Source organism: Lampris incognitus, unplaced genomic scaffold, assembly GCF_029633865.1.
Source record: "Lampris incognitus isolate fLamInc1 unplaced genomic scaffold, fLamInc1.hap2 H_6, whole genome shotgun sequence".
In the NCBI taxonomy this organism is placed as follows: Eukaryota; Metazoa; Chordata; class Actinopteri; order Lampriformes; family Lampridae; genus Lampris; species Lampris incognitus.
The window spans coordinates 74,978-94,814 of NW_026611081.1; the positions used below are offsets into that span (position 1 = coordinate 74,978).

At 46.9% G+C, this 19,837-nt stretch overlaps 1 protein-coding gene across 1 annotated transcript in view; it reads left to right on the forward strand.

Moving 5' to 3' along the window:
* Nucleotides 1–19,837, forward strand: part of cacna1fb (calcium channel, voltage-dependent, L type, alpha 1F subunit) — a gene marked incomplete at its 5' end in the record, with an annotated part of 128,982 nt that overhangs the window by 54,739 nt on the left and 54,406 nt on the right. The window contains 6 exons of the mRNA XM_056301732.1: nucleotides 1,275–1,350; nucleotides 1,785–1,836; nucleotides 1,925–1,963; nucleotides 2,264–2,285; nucleotides 10,796–10,898; nucleotides 12,433–12,562. Coding sequence (XP_056157707.1) covers nucleotides 1,275–1,350; nucleotides 1,785–1,836; nucleotides 1,925–1,963; nucleotides 2,264–2,285; nucleotides 10,796–10,898; nucleotides 12,433–12,562 — 422 coding nt within the window. The remainder of the gene's footprint in view (nucleotides 1–1,274; nucleotides 1,351–1,784; nucleotides 1,837–1,924; nucleotides 1,964–2,263; nucleotides 2,286–10,795; nucleotides 10,899–12,432; nucleotides 12,563–19,837) is intronic.

Consider the following 19,837-nt stretch of genomic DNA (forward strand, 5'->3'; position numbering starts at 1 on the left):
TCATAGTAGTACTGTATGAAGTAGTTCTGTGTACACGAGTTGTGTGTTCTTAGTAATCAAATCAAATCAATTTTATTTGTATAGCCCAATATCACAAATTACAAATGTGCCTCAGTGGGCTTAACAGCAACACAACATCCTGTCCTTAGACCCTCTCATGGGATAAGGAACAACTCCCTAAAAACCCTTTAACAGGGAGAAACAATAGGAAGAAACCTCAGGGAGAGCAACAGAGGAGGGTCTCTCTCCCAAGACGGACAGCGTGCAATGGATGTTGTGTTGACGCAGTTTACATAACACAACATTGAAAGAGGATAACAGAATTATAATGGACAGAACATTTATGAAGAACATGATGCACAGGATGCCAAGCAGTGTCCACATGCCAACGGAGCAGTCCAGGACCCAAGCCACGCGACCAGCATCATCATGTAATTAGAAAAACTTAGGTGAGGAGTGGAAGGGCAGGCAGCATCCACAATGGCGACCACCATCACCACGGAGACCTGGGAGGAGAACCGACTACACATGCATGCAAGAGAGACTCGCATGACACCATAATAATAATTTATAATAATACAATAATAATAATAATAATAATTGAATCTTATATAGTGCTTTTCTAACACTCAAAGTGGCTTTACAATAAACGGGGTGAAACAAGACAACAGACAAACATACAGGGGTGGATGGGAAGGGGGGCAAACTGGTCACTTATGTAAAACTATCAAACCTCACACATAACTATTAAAACTGCAAACCGCAAGTTACCAAGGAATATAGTTATAAGCTAAAAGGATAGCTAAGTCAAAACAGCTAGGCAACAAGAAATAGTAGCTGTGTGTCCTTAGTAATCATGTCATAGTAGTACTGTATGAAGTAGTTGTGTGTCCTTAGTAATCATGTCATAGTAGTACTGTTTGAAGTAGTTGTGTGTCCTTAGTAATCATGTCATAATAGTACTGTTTGAAGTAGCTGTGTGTCCTTAGTAATCATGTCATAGTAGTACTGTATGAAGTAGTTGTGTGTCCTTAGTAATCATGTCATAGTAGTACTGTTTGAAGTAGCTGTGTGTCCTTAGTAATCATGTCATAGTAGTACTGTTTGAAGTAGCTGTGTGTCCTTAGTAATCATGTCATAGTAGTACTGTATGAAGTAGTTGTGTGTCCTTAGTAATCATGTCATAGTAGTACTGTTTGAAGTAGTTGTGTGTCCTTAGTAATCATGTCATAGTAGTATTGTATGAAGTAGCTGTGTGTCCTTAGCGAGTGCAGACATCCTGCTGAATGTCTTCTTGGCCATTGCTGTGGACAACCTGGCGGGAGGCGACGGGGAGGACAAGAAGAAAGAGTGAGTGATGGAGCATAAAAGATGACAGACGGGAGGTGGAGAGAGGAGGATGATCATCCTGCCCAAGAAGATAAGAGAGAGATGGAGGAATTCTGAGGAGGAATGGAGGAGAGAGACAGAGATGAAATAGATATGAGATATATAAAGAAAATCTATATAAAAATATCTATATAGAAATATATATATATAAAGATATAAAGAGAGAGTGATAGAGGAATGCTGAGGAGAAAGATAAAAACAACCAAACTGAAGAAGTACAGTCTAAAGTCACCTGGAAACAACCTGACTGTGTGTCTGCCTGTCTGTCTGTCTGTCTGTCTGTCTGTCTGTCTGTCTGTCTGTCTGTCTGTCTGTCTGTCTGTGTGTGTGTGTGTGTGTGTGTGTGTCTGCCTGTCTGGCTGTCTGCCTGTGTGTGTGTGTGTGTGTGAGAACAGAGAGAAGAAGGAAGGAGCAGAAGAAGAGAATGGAGAGAATGGAGAGGTGAAGGTAAATATCATCTTGTCTTCATGTTAAGGTGAGTGTGTCTTCATCTCTGTGAAGACATCATGAATGTGTGTCTCCTGTCCTCTGCCAGGTTGATGTGGATGAAGACACAGAGTATGAAGAGGAGGAGGTTCCTGAGGGGGATGAAGGTCAGTTTGAGTACGAGGTCAGATCTTATGAAGACACATTTAACATAGTGATGTGTTCAAGTTGATGACGAGGAGGAGGTTCCTGAGGGGGATGAAGGTCAGTTTGAGTACGAGGTCAGGTCTTATGAAGACACATTTAACATAGACAGTGATGTGGTCAAGTTGGTGAAGAGGGGGGAAGGTCTTCCTGAGGGGGATGAAGGTCAGTTTGAGTACGAGGTCAGGTCTTATGAAGACACATTTAACATAGACAGTGATGTGGTCAAGTTGATGACGAGGAGGAGGTTCCTGAGGGGGATGACGGTCAGTTTGACTATGAGGTCAGGTCTTATGAAGATACATTTAACATAGACAGTGATGTGGTCAAGTTGATGATGAGGAGGAGTTTCCTGAGGGGGATGAAGGTCAGTTTGAGTACGAGGTCAGGTCTTATGAAGATACATTTAACATAGACAGTGATGTGGCCAAGTTGATGAAGAGGAGTAGGTTCTTGAGGGGGACGAAGGTCAGTTTGAGTACGAGGTCAGGTCTTATGAAGACACATTTAACAAAGTGATGTGGTCAAGTTGATGAAGAGGAGTAGGTTCCTGAAGGGGATAAAGGTCAGTTTGAGTACAAGGTCAGGTCTAACGAAGACACTTTTAACAAAGTGATGTGGTCAAGTTGATGAAGAGGAGTAGGTTCCTGAGGGGGATGCAGGTCAGTTTGAGTACAAGGTCAGGTCTAATGAAGACATATTTAACATAGACTGCTGTGGCCAAGCTGATGAAGAGGAGTAGGTTCCTGAAGGGGATAAAGGTCAGTTTGAGTACAAGGTCAGGTCTAATGAAGACATATTTAACATAGACTGATGTGGCCAAGCTGATGAAGAGGAGTAGGTTCCTGAAGGGGATAAAGGTCAGTTTGAGTACAAGGTCAGGTCTAATGAAGACACATTTAACATAGACTGATGTGGCCAAGTTGATGAAGAGGGGGGAAGGTCTTCCTGAGGGGGATGGAGGTCAGTTTGAGTACGAGGTCAGGTCTTATGAAGACGCATTTAACATAGACAGTGATGTGGTCAAGTTGATGAAGAGGGGGAAAGGTCTTCCTGAGGGGGATGGAGGTCAGTTTGAGTACGAGGTCAGGTCTTATGAAGACACATTTAACATAGACAGTGATGTGGTCAAGTTGATGACGAGGAGGAGGTTCCTGAGGGGGATGAAGGTCAGTTTGAGTACGAGATCAGGTCTTATGAAGACACATTTAACATAGACAGTGATGTGGTCAAGTTGATGACGAGGAGGAGGTTCCTGAGGGGGATGAAGGTCAGTTTGAGTACGAGGTCAGGTCTTATGAAGACACATTTAACATAGACAGTGATGTGGTCAAGTTGATGACGAGGAGGAGGTTCCTGAGGGGGATGAAGGTCAGTTTGACTATGAGGTCAGGTCTTATGAAGATACATTTAACATAGACAGTGATGTAGCCAAGTTGATGAAGAGGAGTAGGTTCTTGAGGGGGATGAAGGTCAGTTTGAGTACGAGGTCAGGTCTAATGAAGACACATTTAACAAAGTGATGTGGTCAAGTTGATGAAGAGGAGTAGCTTCCTGAGGGGGATGGAGGTCAGTTTGAGTACAAGGTCAGGTCTTATGAAGACACATTTAACAAAGTGATGTGGTCAAGTTGATGAAGAGGAGTAGCTTCCTGAGGGGGATGGAGGTCAGTTTGAGTACGAGGTCAGGTCTAATGAAGACATATTTAACATAGACTGATGTGGCCAAGTTGATGAAGAGGGGGGAAGGTCTTCCTGAGGGGGATGAAGGTCAGTTTGAGTACGAGGTCAGGTCTTATGAAGACACATTTAACATAGACAGTGATGTGGTCAAGTTGGTGAAGAGGGGGAAGGTCTTCCTGAGGGGGATGAAGGTCAGTTTGAGTACGAGGTCAGGTCTAATGAAAACACATTTAACATAGACAGTGATGTGGTCAAGTTGATGAAGAGGGGGAAGGTCTTCCTGAGGGGGATGAAGGTCAGTTTGAGTACAAGGTCAGGTCTTATGAAGACACATTTAACATAGACAGTGATGTGGTCAAGTTGATGAAGAGGGGGAAGGTCTTCCTGAGGGGGATGAAGGTCAGTTTGAGTACGAGGTCAGGTCTAATGAAGACACATTTAACATAGACAGTGATGTGGTCAAGTTGATGAAGAGGGGGAAGGTCTTCCTGAGGGGGATGAAGGTCAGTTTGAGTACGAGGTCAGGTCTTATGAAGACACATTTAACATAGACAGTGATGTGGTCAAGTTGATGAAGAGGGGGAAGGTCTTCCTGAGGGGGATGAAGGTCAGTTTGAGTACGAGGTCAGGTCTTATGAAGACACATTTAACATAGACAGGGATGTGGTCAAGTTGATGAAGAGGGGGAAGGTCTTCCTGAGGGGGATGAAGGTCAGTTTGAGTACGAGGTCAGGTCTTATGAAGACACATTTAACATAGACAGTGATGTGTTCAAGTTGATGAAGAGGGGGAAGGTCTTCCTGAGGGGGATGAAGGTCAGTTTGAGTACGAGGTCAGGTCTTATGAAGACACATTTAACATAGACAGTGATGTGGTCAAGTTGGTGAAGAGGGGGAAGGTCTTCCTGAGGGGGATGAAGGTCAGTTTGAGTACGAGGTCAGGTCTAATGAAGACACATTTAACATAGACAGTGATGTGGTCAAGTTGATGAAGAGGGGGAAGGTCTTCCTGAGGGGGATGAAGGTCAGTTTGAGTACAAGGTCAGGTCTAATGAAGACACATTTAACATAGACAGTGATGTGGTCAAGTTGATGAAGAGGGGGAAGGTCTTCCTGAGGGGGATGAAGGTCAGTTTGAGTACGAGGTCAGGTCTTATGAAGACACATTTAACATAGACAGTGATGTGGTCAAGTTGATGAAGAGGGGGGAAGGTCTTCCTGAGGGGGATGAAGGTCAGTTTGAGTACGAGGTCAGGTCTTATGAAGACACATTTAACATAGACAGTGATGTGGTCAAGTTGATGAAGAGGGGGGAAGGTCTTCCTGAGGGGGATGAAGGTCAGTTTGAGTACGAGGTCAGGTCTTATGAAGACACATTTAACATAGACAGTGATGTGGTCAAGTTGATGAAGAGGGGGAAGGTCTTCCTGAGGGGGATGAAGGTCAGTTTGAGTACGAGGTCAGGTCTTATGAAGACACATTTAACATAGACAGTGATGTGGTCAAGTTGATGAAGAGGGGGAAGGTCTTCCTGAGGGGGATGAAGGTCAGTTTGAGTACGAGGTCAGGTCTTATGAAGACACATTTAACATAGACTGATGTGGTCAAGTTGATGAAGAGGGGGGAAGGTCTTCCTGAGGGGGATGAAGGTCAGTTTGAGTACGAGGTCAGGTCTTATGAAGACACATTTAACATAGACAGTGATGTGGTCAAGTTGATGAAGAGGGGGGAAGGTCTTCCTGAGGGGGATGAAGGTCAGTTTGAGTACGAGGTCAGGTCTTATGAAGACACATTTAACATAGACAGTGATGTGGTCAAGTTGATGAAGAGGGGGAAGGTCTTCCTGAGGGGGATGAAGGTCAGTTTGAGTACGAGGTCAGGTCTTATGAAGACACATTTAACATAGACAGTGATGTGGTCAAGTTGATGAAGAGGGGGGAAGGTCTTCCTGAGGGGGATGAAGGTCAGTTTGAGTACGAGGTCAGGTCTTATGAAGACACATTTAACATAGACAGTGATGTGGTCAAGTTGATGAAGAGGGGGAAGGTCTTCCTGAGGGGGATGAAGGTCAGTTTGAGTACGAGGTCAGGTCTTATGAAGACACATTTAACATAGACAGTGATGTGGTCAAGTTGATGAAGAGGGGGGAAGGTCTTCCTGAGGGGGATGAAGGTCAGTTTGAGTACGAGGTCAGGTCTAATGAAAACACATTTAACATAGACAGTGATGTGGTCAAGTTGATGAAGAGGGGGGAAGGTCTTCCTGAGGGGGATGAAGGTCAGTTTGAGTACGAGGTCAGGTCTAATGAAAACACATTTAACATAGACAGTGATGTGGTCAAGTTGATGAAGAGGGGGGAAGGTCTTCCTGAGGGGGATGAAGGTCAGTTTGAGTACGAGGTCAGGTCTTATGAAGACACATTTAACATAGACAGTGATATGGTCAAGTTGATGAAGAGGGGGAAGGTCTTCCTGAGGGGGATGAAGGTCAGTTTGAGTACGAGGTCAGGTCTTATGAAGACACATTTAACATAGACAGTGATGTGGTCAAGTTGATGAAGAGGGGGAAGGTCTTCCTGAGGGGGATGAAGGTCAGTTTGAGTACGAGGTCAGGTCTTATGAAGACACATTTAACATAGACTGATGTGGTCAAGTTGATGAAGAGGGGGGAAGGTCTTCCTGAGGGGGATGAAGGTCAGTTTGAGTACGAGGTCAGGTCTTATGAAGACACATTTAACATAGACAGTGATGTGGTCAAGTTGATGAAGAGGGGGGAAGGTCTTCCTGAGGGGGATGAAGGTCAGTTTGAGTACGAGGTCAGGTCTTATGAAGACACATTTAACATAGACAGTGATGTGGTCAAGTTGATGAAGAGGGGGAAGGTCTTCCTGAGGGGGATGAAGGTCAGTTTGAGTACGAGGTCAGGTCTTATGAAGACACATTTAACATAGACAGTGATGTGGTCAAGTTGATGAAGAGGGGGGAAGGTCTTCCTGAGGGGGATGAAGGTCAGTTTGAGTACGAGGTCAGGTCTTATGAAGACACATTTAACATAGACAGTGATGTGGTCAAGTTGATGAAGAGGGGGAAGGTCTTCCTGAGGGGGATGAAGGTCAGTTTGAGTACGAGGTCAGGTCTTATGAAGACACATTTAACATAGACAGTGATGTGGTCAAGTTGATGAAGAGGGGGGAAGGTCTTGCTGAGGGGGATGAAGGTCAGTTTGAGTACGAGGTCAGGTCTAATGAAAACACATTTAACATAGACAGTGATGTGGTCAAGTTGATGAAGAGGGGGGAAGGTCTTCCTGAGGGGGATGAAGGTCAGTTTGAGTACGAGGTCAGGTCTTATGAAGACACATTTAACATAGACAGTGATGTGGTCAAGTTGATGAAGAGGGGGAAGGTCTTCCTGAGGGGGATGAAGGTCAGTTTGAGTACGAGGTCAGGTCTTATGAAGACACATTTAACATAGACAGTGATGTGGTCAAGTTGATGAAGAGGGGGGAAGGTCTTCCTGAGGGGGATGAAGGTCAGTTTGAGTACGAGGTCAGGTCTAATGAAAACACATTTAACATAGACAGTGATGTGGTCAAGTTGATGAAGAGGGGGGAAGGTCTTCCTGAGGGGGATGAAGGTCAGTTTGAGTACGAGGTCAGGTCTAATGAAAACACATTTAACATAGACAGTGATGTGGTCAAGTTGATGAAGAGGGGGGAAGGTCTTCCTGAGGGGGATGAAGGTCAGTTTGAGTACGAGGTCAGGTCTTATGAAGACACATTTAACATAGACAGTGATGTGGTCAAGTTGATGAAGAGGGGGAAGGTCTTCCTGAGGGGGATGAAGGTCAGTTTGAGTACGAGGTCAGGTCTTATGAAGACACATTTAACATAGACAGTGATGTGGTCAAGTTGATGAAGAGGGGGAAGGTCTTCCTGAGGGGGATGAAGGTCAGTTTGAGTACGAGGTCAGGTCTTATGAAGACACATTTAACATAGACTGATGTGGTCAAGTTGATGAAGAGGGGGGAAGGTCTTCCTGAGGGGGATGAAGGTCAGTTTGAGTACGAGGTCAGGTCTTATGAAGACACATTTAACATAGACTGATGTGGTCAAGTTGATGAAGAGGGGGGAAGGTCTTCCTGAGGGGGATGAAGGTCAGTTTGAGTACGAGGTCAGGTCTTATGAAGACACATTTAACATAGACAGTGATGTGGTCAAGTTGATGAAGAGGGGGGAAGGTCTTCCTGAGGGGGATGAAGGTCAGTTTGAGTACGAGGTCAGGTCTAATGAAAACACATTTAACATAGACAGTGATGTGGTCAAGTTGATGAAGAGGGGGGAAGGTCTTCCTGAGGGGGATGAAGGTCAGTTTGAGTACGAGGTCAGGTCTAATGAAAACACATTTAACATAGACAGTGATGTGGTCAAGTTGATGAAGAGGGGGGAAGGTCTTCCTGAGGGGGATGAAGGTCAGTTTGAGTACGAGGTCAGGTCTTATGAAGACACATTTAACATAGACAGTGATGTGGTCAAGTTGATGAAGAGGGGGAAGGTCTTCCTGAGGGGGATGAAGGTCAGTTTGAGTACGAGGTCAGGTCTTATGAAGACACATTTAACATAGACAGTGATGTGGTCAAGTTGATGAAGAGGGGGAAGGTCTTCCTGAGGGGGATGAAGGTCAGTTTGAGTACGAGGTCAGGTCTTATGAAGACACATTTAACATAGACTGATGTGGTCAAGTTGATGAAGAGGGGGGAAGGTCTTCCTGAGGGGGATGAAGGTCAGTTTGAGTACGAGGTCAGGTCTTATGAAGACACATTTAACATAGACAGTGATGTGGTCAAGTTGATGAAGAGGGGGGAAGGTCTTCCTGAGGGGGATGAAGGTCAGTTTGAGTACGAGGTCAGGTCTTATGAAGACACATTTAACATAGACAGTGATGTGGTCAAGTTGATGAAGAGGGGGAAGGTCTTCCTGAGGGGGATGAAGGTCAGTTTGAGTACGAGGTCAGGTCTTATGAAGACACATTTAACATAGACAGTGATGTGGTCAAGTTGATGAAGAGGGGGGAAGGTCTTCCTGAGGGGGATGAAGGTCAGTTTGAGTACGAGGTCAGGTCTTATGAAGACACATTTAACATAGACAGTGATGTGGTCAAGTTGATGAAGAGGGGGGAAGGTCTTCCTGAGGGGGATGAAGGTCAGTTTGAGTACGAGGTCAGGTCTTATGAAGACACATTTAACATAGACAGTGATGTGGTCAAGTTGATGAAGAGGGGGAAGGTCTTCCTGAGGGGGATGAAGGTCAGTTTGAGTACGAGGTCAGGTCTTATGAAGACACATTTAACATAGACAGTGATGTGGTCAAGTTGATGAAGAGGGGGAAGGTCTTCCTGAGGGGGATGAAGGTCAGTTTGAGTACGAGGTCAGGTCTTATGAAGACACATTTAACATAGACAGTGATGTGGTCAAGTTGATGAAGAGGGGGGAAGGTCTTCCTGAGGGGGATGAAGGTCAGTTTGAGTACGAGGTCAGGTCTAATGAAAACACATTTAACATAGACAGTGATGTGGTCAAGTTGATGAAGAGGGGGGAAGGTCTTCCTGAGGGGGATGAAGGTCAGTTTGAGTACGAGGTCAGGTCTAATGAAAACACATTTAACATAGACAGTGATGTGGTCAAGTTGATGAAGAGGGGGGAAGGTCTTCCTGAGGGGGATGAAGGTCAGTTTGAGTACGAGGTCAGGTCTTATGAAGACACATTTAACATAGACAGTGATGTGGTCAAGTTGATGAAGAGGGGGGAAGGTCTTGCTGAGGGGGATGAAGGTCAGTTTGAGTACGAGGTCAGGTCTAATGAAAACACATTTAACATAGACAGTGATGTGGTCAAGTTGATGAAGAGGGGGGAAGGTCTTCCTGAGGGGGATGAAGGTCAGTTTGAGTACGAGGTCAGGTCTAATGAAAACACATTTAACATAGACAGTGATGTGGTCAAGTTGATGAAGAGGGGGAAGGTCTTCCTGAGGGGGATGAAGGTCAGTTTGAGTACGAGGTCAGGTCTAATGAAAACACATTTAACATAGACAGTGATGTGGTCAAGTTGATATTAGTTATCAGTAATGATCAGTTATGAGCGACATGGTGAGGGAACACGCCAGAGGAAGAAGATAGACTGACATGGTCTGGTGTGTGTGTGTTTGTGGTGTGTATGCGTGTGTGTGTGTGTGTGTGTGTGTGTGTGTGGTGTGGAGTGTGTGTGTGTGCGTGTGTGTGGTGTTGTGGATGTGTGTGTGTGTGTGGTGTGTGTGTGGTGTGGAGTGTGTGTGTGTGTGTGTGTGTGTGTGTGGTGTTTATTGTGTGGGTGTGGGTGTGTGTGTGTGGTCTGGTTTGTGGTGTGTGTGTGTGTGTGTGCGTGTATGTGTGTGGTGTTGTGGGTGTGTGTGTGTGGTCTGGTTTGTGGTGTGTGTGTGTGTGTGTGCGTGTATGTGTGTGGTGTTGTGGGTGTGTGTGTGTGGTGTGGAGTGTGTGTGTGGTGTTTGTGTGTGTGTGTGTGTGTGTGTGTGGTGTTGTGGGTGTGTGTGTGTGTGTGTGTGTGTGTGTGTGAGGTTTGGATTGTGGTGTGTGTATGTGTGTGGTCTAGAGATAGACACAGAACAATAACTCAGTTGTGACAGTTGACTCACACACCCCTACACTCATTAACTGATTCATGCCATTCTTCTTCCAGCTGGGCTGATAATTGCCCTCATTCTCAGGTAGCCATTGTTACTGGTTGCTGTGGTAATTCTTGTGGTAACCAGGAAGATAGTCGGCCATCTTTTATTTTCTTCATTTCTGTGCCCCCCCCCCCCGAGGTTTTTCTCCATTAAAGGTTTTTAGGGAGTTGTTCCTTATCCCATGTGAGGGTCTGAGGACAGGATGCTGTGTTGCTGTAAAGCCCCTGAGGCTAATTTGTAATTTGTGATATTAGACTATACAAATAATGTAAAAATAATGTACAAATAAAATTGTCTTGACTTGACTCATTTGGCCCAGTTCTCATCATCTCTTGTCATTAGAAGTCATTATTCTCCCGTTTCTCTCTCTCCTGACAGAAGGAGGTGTGCAGTTGAACATTGCAGATCTTGCTCCTCCTAAAGAAAAGGTTCTTCCAATCCCAGAAGGCAGTGCTTTCTTCTGCCTCAGTAACACCAACCCGTAAGACGTCTGAAAACACCTGACCTCACCTGAAAACACCTGACCTCACCTGAAAACACCTGATCTCACCATATCTGAAAACACCTGACCTCACCATATCTGAAAACACCTGACCTCACCTGAAAACACCTGACCTCACCTGAAACCACCTGACCTCACCTGAAAACACCTGATCTCACCATATCTGAAAACACCTGACCTCACCATATCTGAAAACACCTGACCTCACCTGAAAACACCTGACCTCACTTCACCTGAAAACACCTGACCTCACCTGAAAACACCTGACCTCACTTCACCTGAAAACACCTGACCTCACCTGAAAACACCTGACCTCACTTCACCTGAAAACACCTGACCTCACCTGAAAACACCTGACCTCACTTCACCTGAAAACACCTGACCTCACCTGAAAACACCTGACCTCACCTCACCTGAAAACACCTGACCTCACTTCACCTGAAAACACCTGACCTCACCTCACCTGAAAACACCTGACCTCACTTCACCTGAAAACACCTGAAAACACCTGACCTCACTTCACCTGAAAACACCTGACCTCACCTGAAAACACCTGACCTCACCTCACCTGAAAACACCTGACCTCACTTCACCTGAAAACACCTGACCTCACCTCACCTGAAAACACCTGACCTCACTTCACCTGAAAACACCTGACCTCACCTGAAAACACCTGACCTCACTTCACCTGAAAACACCTGACCTCACCTGAAAACACCTGACCTCACCTCACCTGAAAACACCTGACCTCACTTCACCTGAAAACACCTGACCTCACCTCACCTGAAAACACCTGACCTCACTTCACCTGAAAACACCTGACCTCACCTCACCTGAAAACACCTGACCTCACTTCACCTGAAAACACCTGACCTCACCTGAAAACACCTGACCTCACTTCACCTGAAAACACCTGACCTCACCTGAAAACACCTGACCTCACCTCACCTGAAAACACCTGACCTCACTTCACCTGAAAACACCTGACCTCACCTCACCTGAAAACACCTGACCTCACTTCACCTGAAAACACCTGACCTCACCTCACCTGAAAACACCTGACCTCACTTCACCTGAAAACACCTGACCTCACCTGAAAACACCTGACCTCACTTCACCTGAAAACACCTGACCTCACCTGAAAACACCTGACCTCACTTCACCTGAAAACACCTGACCTCACCTGAAAACACCTGACCTCACCTCACCTGAAAACACCTGACCTCACTTCACCTGAAAACACCTGACCTCACCTCACCTGAAAACACCTGACCTCACCTCATTTGAAAACACCTGACCACAGCATCACATCACCCAAACTTAAAGACTCTTGCTCTTGTTAGTCACGTGTGAGGCAGGGACTGTACTGTTAACATCCTTTACAGGGGAAAACTGATTGATTTAATTGATTTTGATGAAGATATTTAACCATGAGTCAGAATTATAATAATGGAGGCAGAAAGCGATTAAAAGACAAAATCAAGTAATCAAAAATCTCTGTCTCTCTCCACAGTATTCGGGTAGGCTGCCATACTCTGATCCACCATCACATCTTTACAAACCTCATCCTTGTCTTCATCATCCTTAGTAGCTGTTCACTGGCTGCTGAGGATCCAATCAGAGCACACTCCTTCAGAAACAACGTGAGTACATCATGATGCTTCCTGCTGTTCCTGCTAACCAGCTGTCACCTGGAGGAGGGTTCTGACCTACACCTTAAACACACCTCTCTCTCTCTCTCTCTCTTTCTCACACACACACACACATATACACAAACCGGCTAACACACAGATGTGCTCAGTTTTGTTGGTACCCTTACAGCTCATTTAAATAATGCAGGGATGGCCGATAGCATAGTGGTCTATTCTGTGACCTACCGACACGGGGATCGCCAGTTTGAATCCCCGTGTTACCTCCAGCTTGATCGGGCGTCCCTACGGACACAGTTGGCCATGTCTGCAGGTAGGAAGCCGGATGTGGGTATGTGTCCTGATCGCTGCACTAGCACCTCCTCTGGTCAGTCGGGGCACCTGTTCGGGGGGGGGGGGGGCTGGGGGGAATAGCGTGATCCTCCAAAGCGCTACGTCTCCCTGGTGAAACTCCTCATTGTCAGGTGAAAAGAAGCAGCTGGTGACTCCACATGTATCAGAGGAGGCATGTGGTGGTCTGCAGCCCTCCCCGGACTGGCAGAGGGGGTGGAGCAGAGACCGGGACGGCTCAGAGTGGGGTGATTGGCCAGGTACAATTGGGGAGGAAAAGAAATAATGCTTCATCCTCCTGAAAAGTGAAGAAATGAAAAGCTATTTTGTCATGTGTACTTGCCTGCCTTTGGTATGTCAGCATAAAGCAGAGAAGCTGAGAGAAGAGACTAATTATTACTGGTTCTACTTAGATATTATGAAAGGGCCTGGACACACGTGTTGGTACCTCTGAGAAATAATTGGATTATAGTGATATTTCATACTAATTAGTTTCTTTTTTTTGTTTGTTTTGGATTCCCCCCCCCTTTTTTTTTTCTCCCCAATTTTACTTGGCCAATCACCCCACTCTTCCGAGCCGTCCCGGTCTCTGCTGCACCCCCTCTGCTGATCCGGGGAGGCTGCAGACTACCACATGCCTCCTCCCATACATGTGGAGTCACCAGCCGCTTCTTTTCACCTGACAGTGAGGAGTTTCGCCAGGGGGACGTAGCGTGTGGGCAGATCACGCTGTTCCCCCCAGTTCCCCCTCCCCCCTGAACAGGCGCCCCAATCAACCAGAGGAGGCGCTAGTGCAGCGACTAGGACACATACCCACATCTGACTTCCTACCCACAGACACAGCCAATTGTGTCTGTAGGGATGCCCGCCCAAGCTGGAGGCAACACGGGGACTAATTATTTTCTTTAATTAGTATTGCACATGTCTCCAACCTTGTAATCAGTCATTCAGCCTCTCTAAATGGATAACAGTTGTCACTGTGCTGTTTGGTATCATCGTGTGCACCTGTTACAGCCCCTAGTGCCGCGTGTCTAATTTTCCCTCTCCAGGTAAGGCCCCGCCTCCTGCGGAACTGCTGATTGAGCCCAGGTGACCCCAATCGCTCATCAGCTGGGTATATAACTCGGAGAGAGACCCCAACAGTGCCAGTGGGCCATTGTTGGCAGCTAGAGTCAACCAGAGAGCAAGCTCTTGTGTCAGTACTCTATACTCCTCGAGGAGGAGGGTGAAACCTATGTTAGTGTTCTTGTTTCTTTGGTTTTGGTTTGAGCTGAGGATGTTTTGTTATCGAAGCCTGGATAGTTAAGGGCCAGCATCTTCAGTTGCCTTTTCTTATTGTATATAGGGTTAGTTTTGTCAATAAATCTACGTTTTTACACCTGGTTCCGCCTCCCACCTTTCTCTGCGTGGCGGCTGTGGCGGCTGTGGCGACGGCTCCCCGGCTGCCCCCTTGAGTTCGCTACGTTGGTGTCAGAAGTGGGATGGTGAGACTGTGAGGTCATCGGAAGCGTGTGCGCCCAGAGGCGTGAGGGAGGTGATATGCTGAAGCGTGGGGGCTAGTGTAACATGCACAGATAGGTAGACACATTAGCCCTTGGCTAGCGGGTCGGACTCTTTAGTTGAGTGGTTAACATTGTGGCCCGCGGTACGGGAGATGCAGGTTCACATCCCAGCTGTGGCAGAACCCGGGCTGCCCCCCTGAATTCGCTGCATTGGTGTCAGAAGTGGGACTACACACTCTACGCTCAAAAACACACACACACACACGTGTAGTGTGGGCAGCAGCTGTCTTCATGCTACACATAGCAATTAGCAGCAGCTGAGGAGAGAAGCTTCTTAAAACATACAATCAGGACACACACACCACACACTCCTCTTTCTGTCTCACTCACACACACACACACACATGCACACACACCACACACTCCTCTTTCTGTCTCACACACAGCCATATGCCTTGTGTGATTTCCCAGTCTGATGTCAATATCCATACTGCTTGTTCATTATTTACATACTGGACCCACAAACAATGATTATACTGTACCCAGCACATATACTGAACCCACAGACAGTACCCAGCATATATACTGGACCCACAGACAGTACATATACTATACCTAACACATGTGCTGGACCCACAGACAGTACATATACTGTACCCAGCACATATACTGAACCCACAGACAGTACTTATGCTGTACCCAGCACATATACTGGTCCCACAGACAGTACATATACTGTACCCAACACATATACTGAACCCACAGACAGTACATATACTGTACCCAGCACATATACTGAACCCACAGACAGTACTTATGCTGTACCCAGCACATATATTGGACCCACATACAACATATATACTGGAACGAGTACATAAACTATATTAACAGACAGTACATATACAGTGTGTAGCCCTACAGCACAAACTGCAATAAAAGCAGAGAAGGAAAGACACTGCTGCTGAAATTTGGAAACACACACACACCATCATCATCATCATCATCATCGGCGGTCACTCGGGGTCAAGTATGACTGTCCTCCTTCTTGGTCCTTGTGGGTTTTCAGGTGGGCGAAGAGGCCGATCTTGAAGCCGCATATTTTGGTGCAGTGTGGGCAGGGTTGGGTGGTGGTAGTCGTGGGATTTGTTTTGGGCCTTTTTGGTGGAAACCCCCTCCTTTCTCAGTCTGCGCTTGTCTTCTGTAGCACGGCGGAGATCATTATTATATAGTGCAGCTCCTTCCCGGACAAGTTTTCTCCAGGTCGCCCTGTTGGTTGCTGTGTCTTACCAGGTCTTAGGGTCTATGTGGTGTTTTTTGATGTTCACTTGGATGTTATCCTTATACCTTTTCTTTTGACCTCCCGGGGCACGTTGTCCTGTGAGAAGCTGGGAGCAGGGTCCGAAATTAACACTCACCACCCACCAAAGGCGAGTAGATTTTCTGATTGGCGAGTAAATCTCAGAAGCCTACCCGCCAAATGGCGAGTAACAAAAAAAGTGAAATCCAACCACTTAATCCCCCGTCATCTCTCTCGCTATCTCTCTCCCTCTCTCTCTCCTTAGCCACAGCAATAACATAGCAACAGCAATAAAAGAAATTAACCAACCAAAGTGCATTAGAACAATAACATAGCAACAACAATAACAGAAACTAACCAATCAACGCGCATTAGAATGTTGCTAGACGCTACTGACGGGTAACATTACGCACACACTCGAGAGGAACAACGACAGCAGCACCCATCAAACTTGGTAGTAGCCTACTCTATTCTTTTAACTAACATTAGCCAGCAACACCAGTTATGTGGCGATATTTAGAAGGCACAAAACCACCATCAGAAAGACAACCATGCCCTGGAGAGGAGGAAGAAGCCACCATCACCACCAAACCAAAAAAAATAAAGTTTAGTGAAAAGTGGAGGTATGGCGATCAAGGAGCTACGAGAGGCTGGCTGGAGTATAACGCACAGACCGTGATAAGGAGTTGCTCCGTCTGCTGCCAGTATACCAAAAACCGTAGCAATTCATTTGTCATCAGTAACAAGATAATGAAGGTAGAAAACATCAGGGAACATGAGACCTCCAGATGTCACATTACCCGTATGAAGGCCTCTCAGGCTCAGTCAGAGCCTGTCCTCACAACATCCTCCGTAAAGGTGCTAATAGCCATGTCCGAGCAGACCAGCATGAGAATCTCTCCGACTTTGAATGGAGTAAGTGAATTTAGTTGTCATCTCAAAATATCCTTATACAGCGGAAACAACGTGCTGGCTGTAGCTAACGTTGGCCAGCTAGCACTAGTATGTGACACCTAGCTTGCACTAACGTTAGCTGTGTGCTAGCTTCAACACCATGAAACAGGTTAAAACTGATTGGCATGTCTGCTGGTGCACAGGCAGCCTCCACACAGTCCTTGGCATAGAAAGGCCGGGATCCAGTGGCATGGAGACCAAGACAACTGGGGGCCTTCCTTTGCTGCAGCCTTCTTCCGCCTTTGCAACCGTTGTGGTGCTCCTCACAGCCACCATCTTCCGCCCGCTCCGCCGTTGAGGACTTAGTTGCTATTAGCCCATAGCTGGGGCAGTGGTTGAGAGATGCCAGGGCATGTCCACACACCGGTGGGCCTGTGCGCCTTCTCTCTGGGGCCCACTGCTGCTCCGATATCCCCTACAGTTTGGCCTGGGACCACAAGGTACCCAGTTACCGTGTGTGGCCACGAGGATGCACTGTAGGAGTCTTGGCAACGGAGAGGCTATGTACCGGCAGGAGGGGACTTACACACTCGGCTCCTCTTTTCACCCCCTACAAGAGGGCTAGCCGGTGGCAGTAGCTGAAAGCAGAAAGTAGCAAGCAGAAGCAGCATGCACTAACTACAAGCACTACTACCCCAGTACTACTGTACTGACGCGTCACACACGCCTTGTGTGCTGACACACACACACACCTTAGCTTTTCCATCGTGTCCAACGATGAAAATCCTTCCTCTGCTTCTAGAGAATCATCATGTAGCTGTGGAGCCCAATCTACGACCTGCATTGTCTGCCACAGAAAGAGCAGATGGAGGCACTGACTACGGGTGTGGTTATTTTCCTGGCTTCATATCTCTTCAACCGGTTCTTGGTCTGCTGACCACTTTGCTGCACTTCGAGCCTCTGAACTACTTGGTGGTAGAGGTGCTGCTAGATGTCATGCTGAGTGGCTGTGTCCTCCAATTTTATTACTTTTTATTTTTGTTATTTTTATCACTTTATTAATCCCCATGGGGAAATTCTTCCTCTGCATTTAACCCATCCTAGTTGTGTAGCTAGGAGCAGTGGGCAGCCGCTGTGCTGTGCCCGAGGACCACCTCCAGTTGGTCTTGCCATGCCTCAGTCAGGGGCACAGACAGGATTATTAACCCTAATATGCATGTCTTTTTGATGGTGGGAGGAAACCAGAGCACCCGGAGAAACCCCCCACAGACATGGGGAGAACATGCAGACTCCACACAGAAAGGACCTGGGATCACCCCCCAAGGTTAGACAACCCCAGGGTTCGAACCTAGGACCTTCTTGCTGTGAGGCGACAGTCGTGCCGTGGTGGTTGGTAGGGTAGGGTAATTTGGTAATTTGGTGGGGTTCAGACCATACTTCTTGATGGCTGTCTTCAGTTGGTCTCTGTACCGTTCCTTCTGGTCCCCTGCTGATCGGCAGTTGTAGTGTAACTAGCACTTTGCATGGTAGGCATTCTTTTGGCATTCTGATCACGTGTCCGAGCCAGTGAAGTTGGTGCTGGGTGATAGTAGCCTCCATACTGACACAGTTGGTCATGCTGAGTTTTCAGAATGGAGCACATTGTCCCCATTATGCACTGTAGGCACCTTATATGGAAGGCCTCAAGCATTCTGAGGTGGTGACTGTAGCGGGTCCATAGCCTGGGGCCACAGAAGCACCCAGTTACCATGTGTGTGTGGCTGCGCGGAGGCCTAGCAGGAGTGTTGGTGATTGAGAGGCTGTGTACTGGCCAGAGAAGGCTGACACACAAGGCTGCTTCCTGGGTCAGCACGAGGGCTCGCCAGAGGCAGCAGTAGTAGGCGAGAGGGTTGCGAGCAGATGGGAAGCAGGCATGCACATTCTTCTAATTACATATTAGTGCACTACTGCACTAGATGCATTACACCACCCTGTGTGCTGCACACACACACACACACACACACACTCTCCTGCATTCCTGCATTGTCATCTGTGAAGGTGAGCTGCTAGGTAACTGTGAATGAATTACAGCATCCTTCCCCCCATCTAACCTAGGAATCCTTGGCGCCTCACTTGGACTTCCTTTTTCCATCAGTACCAGCACAGGGCAGAAGGGGGTAGCCATCTCGAATCAAATCCATTACTATGATTCAACTGCCTTCTTTCAAGTATTGATTCAAACTGATATTTCATTCAAGTTTAAATAATGATATTTTGCTCTCACAAATATCTTCTTCCGGCTGCTCCCGTTAGGGGGCACCACAGCGGATCATCCATTTCCATCTCTTCCTGTCCTCTGTATCTTCCTCTGTCACACCAGCCACCTGCATGTCCTCCCTCACCACATCCATAAACCTCCTCTTTGGCCTTCCTCTTTTCCTCTTCCCTGGAAGCTCCATATTCAGCATCTTTCTCCCAGTATACCCAGCATCTCTCCTCCACCCATGTCCACACCATCTCAATCTTGTCTCTCTTGCATCTTCAACTGTGCCACCTCCAGCTCCACCTCCTGTCTTTTCATCAGTGCCACTGTCTCCAGACCACACAACATAGCTGGTCTCACTACCATCTTGTAAACCTTCCCTTTAACTCTTGCTGGTACCCTTCTGTCACACATCACTCCTGACACTCTTCTCCACCCACTCCACCCTGCCTGCACTCTCTTCTTCACCTCTCTTCTGCACTCCCCGTTACTTTGGACAGTTGACCCCAAGTATTTAAACTCATACACCTTCGTCACCTCCACTCCTTGCATCCTCACCATTCCACTGTCCTCCCTCTCATTCACGCATAGGTATTCTGTCTTGCTCCTACTGACCTTCACTCCTCTTCTCTCCAGTGCATACCTCCACCTCTCCAGGCTCTGCTCCACCTGCTCCCTACTCTCACTACAGATCACAATGTCATCTGCAAACATCATCATCCACGGAGACTCCTGCTTGATCTTGTCCGTCAACCTGTCCATCACCATTGCAAACAAGAAAGGGCTCGGAGCTGATCCTTGATGTAATCCCACCTCCACCTTGAACCCATCTGTCATTCCAACCACACACCTCACCACTGTCACACTTCCCTCATACATGTCCTGCACCACCCCTACATACTTCTCTGCCATTCCCGACTTCCTCATACAATATCACACCCCCTCTCTCGGCACCCTGTCATATGCTTTCTCTAAATCTACAAAGACACAATGTAACTCCTTCT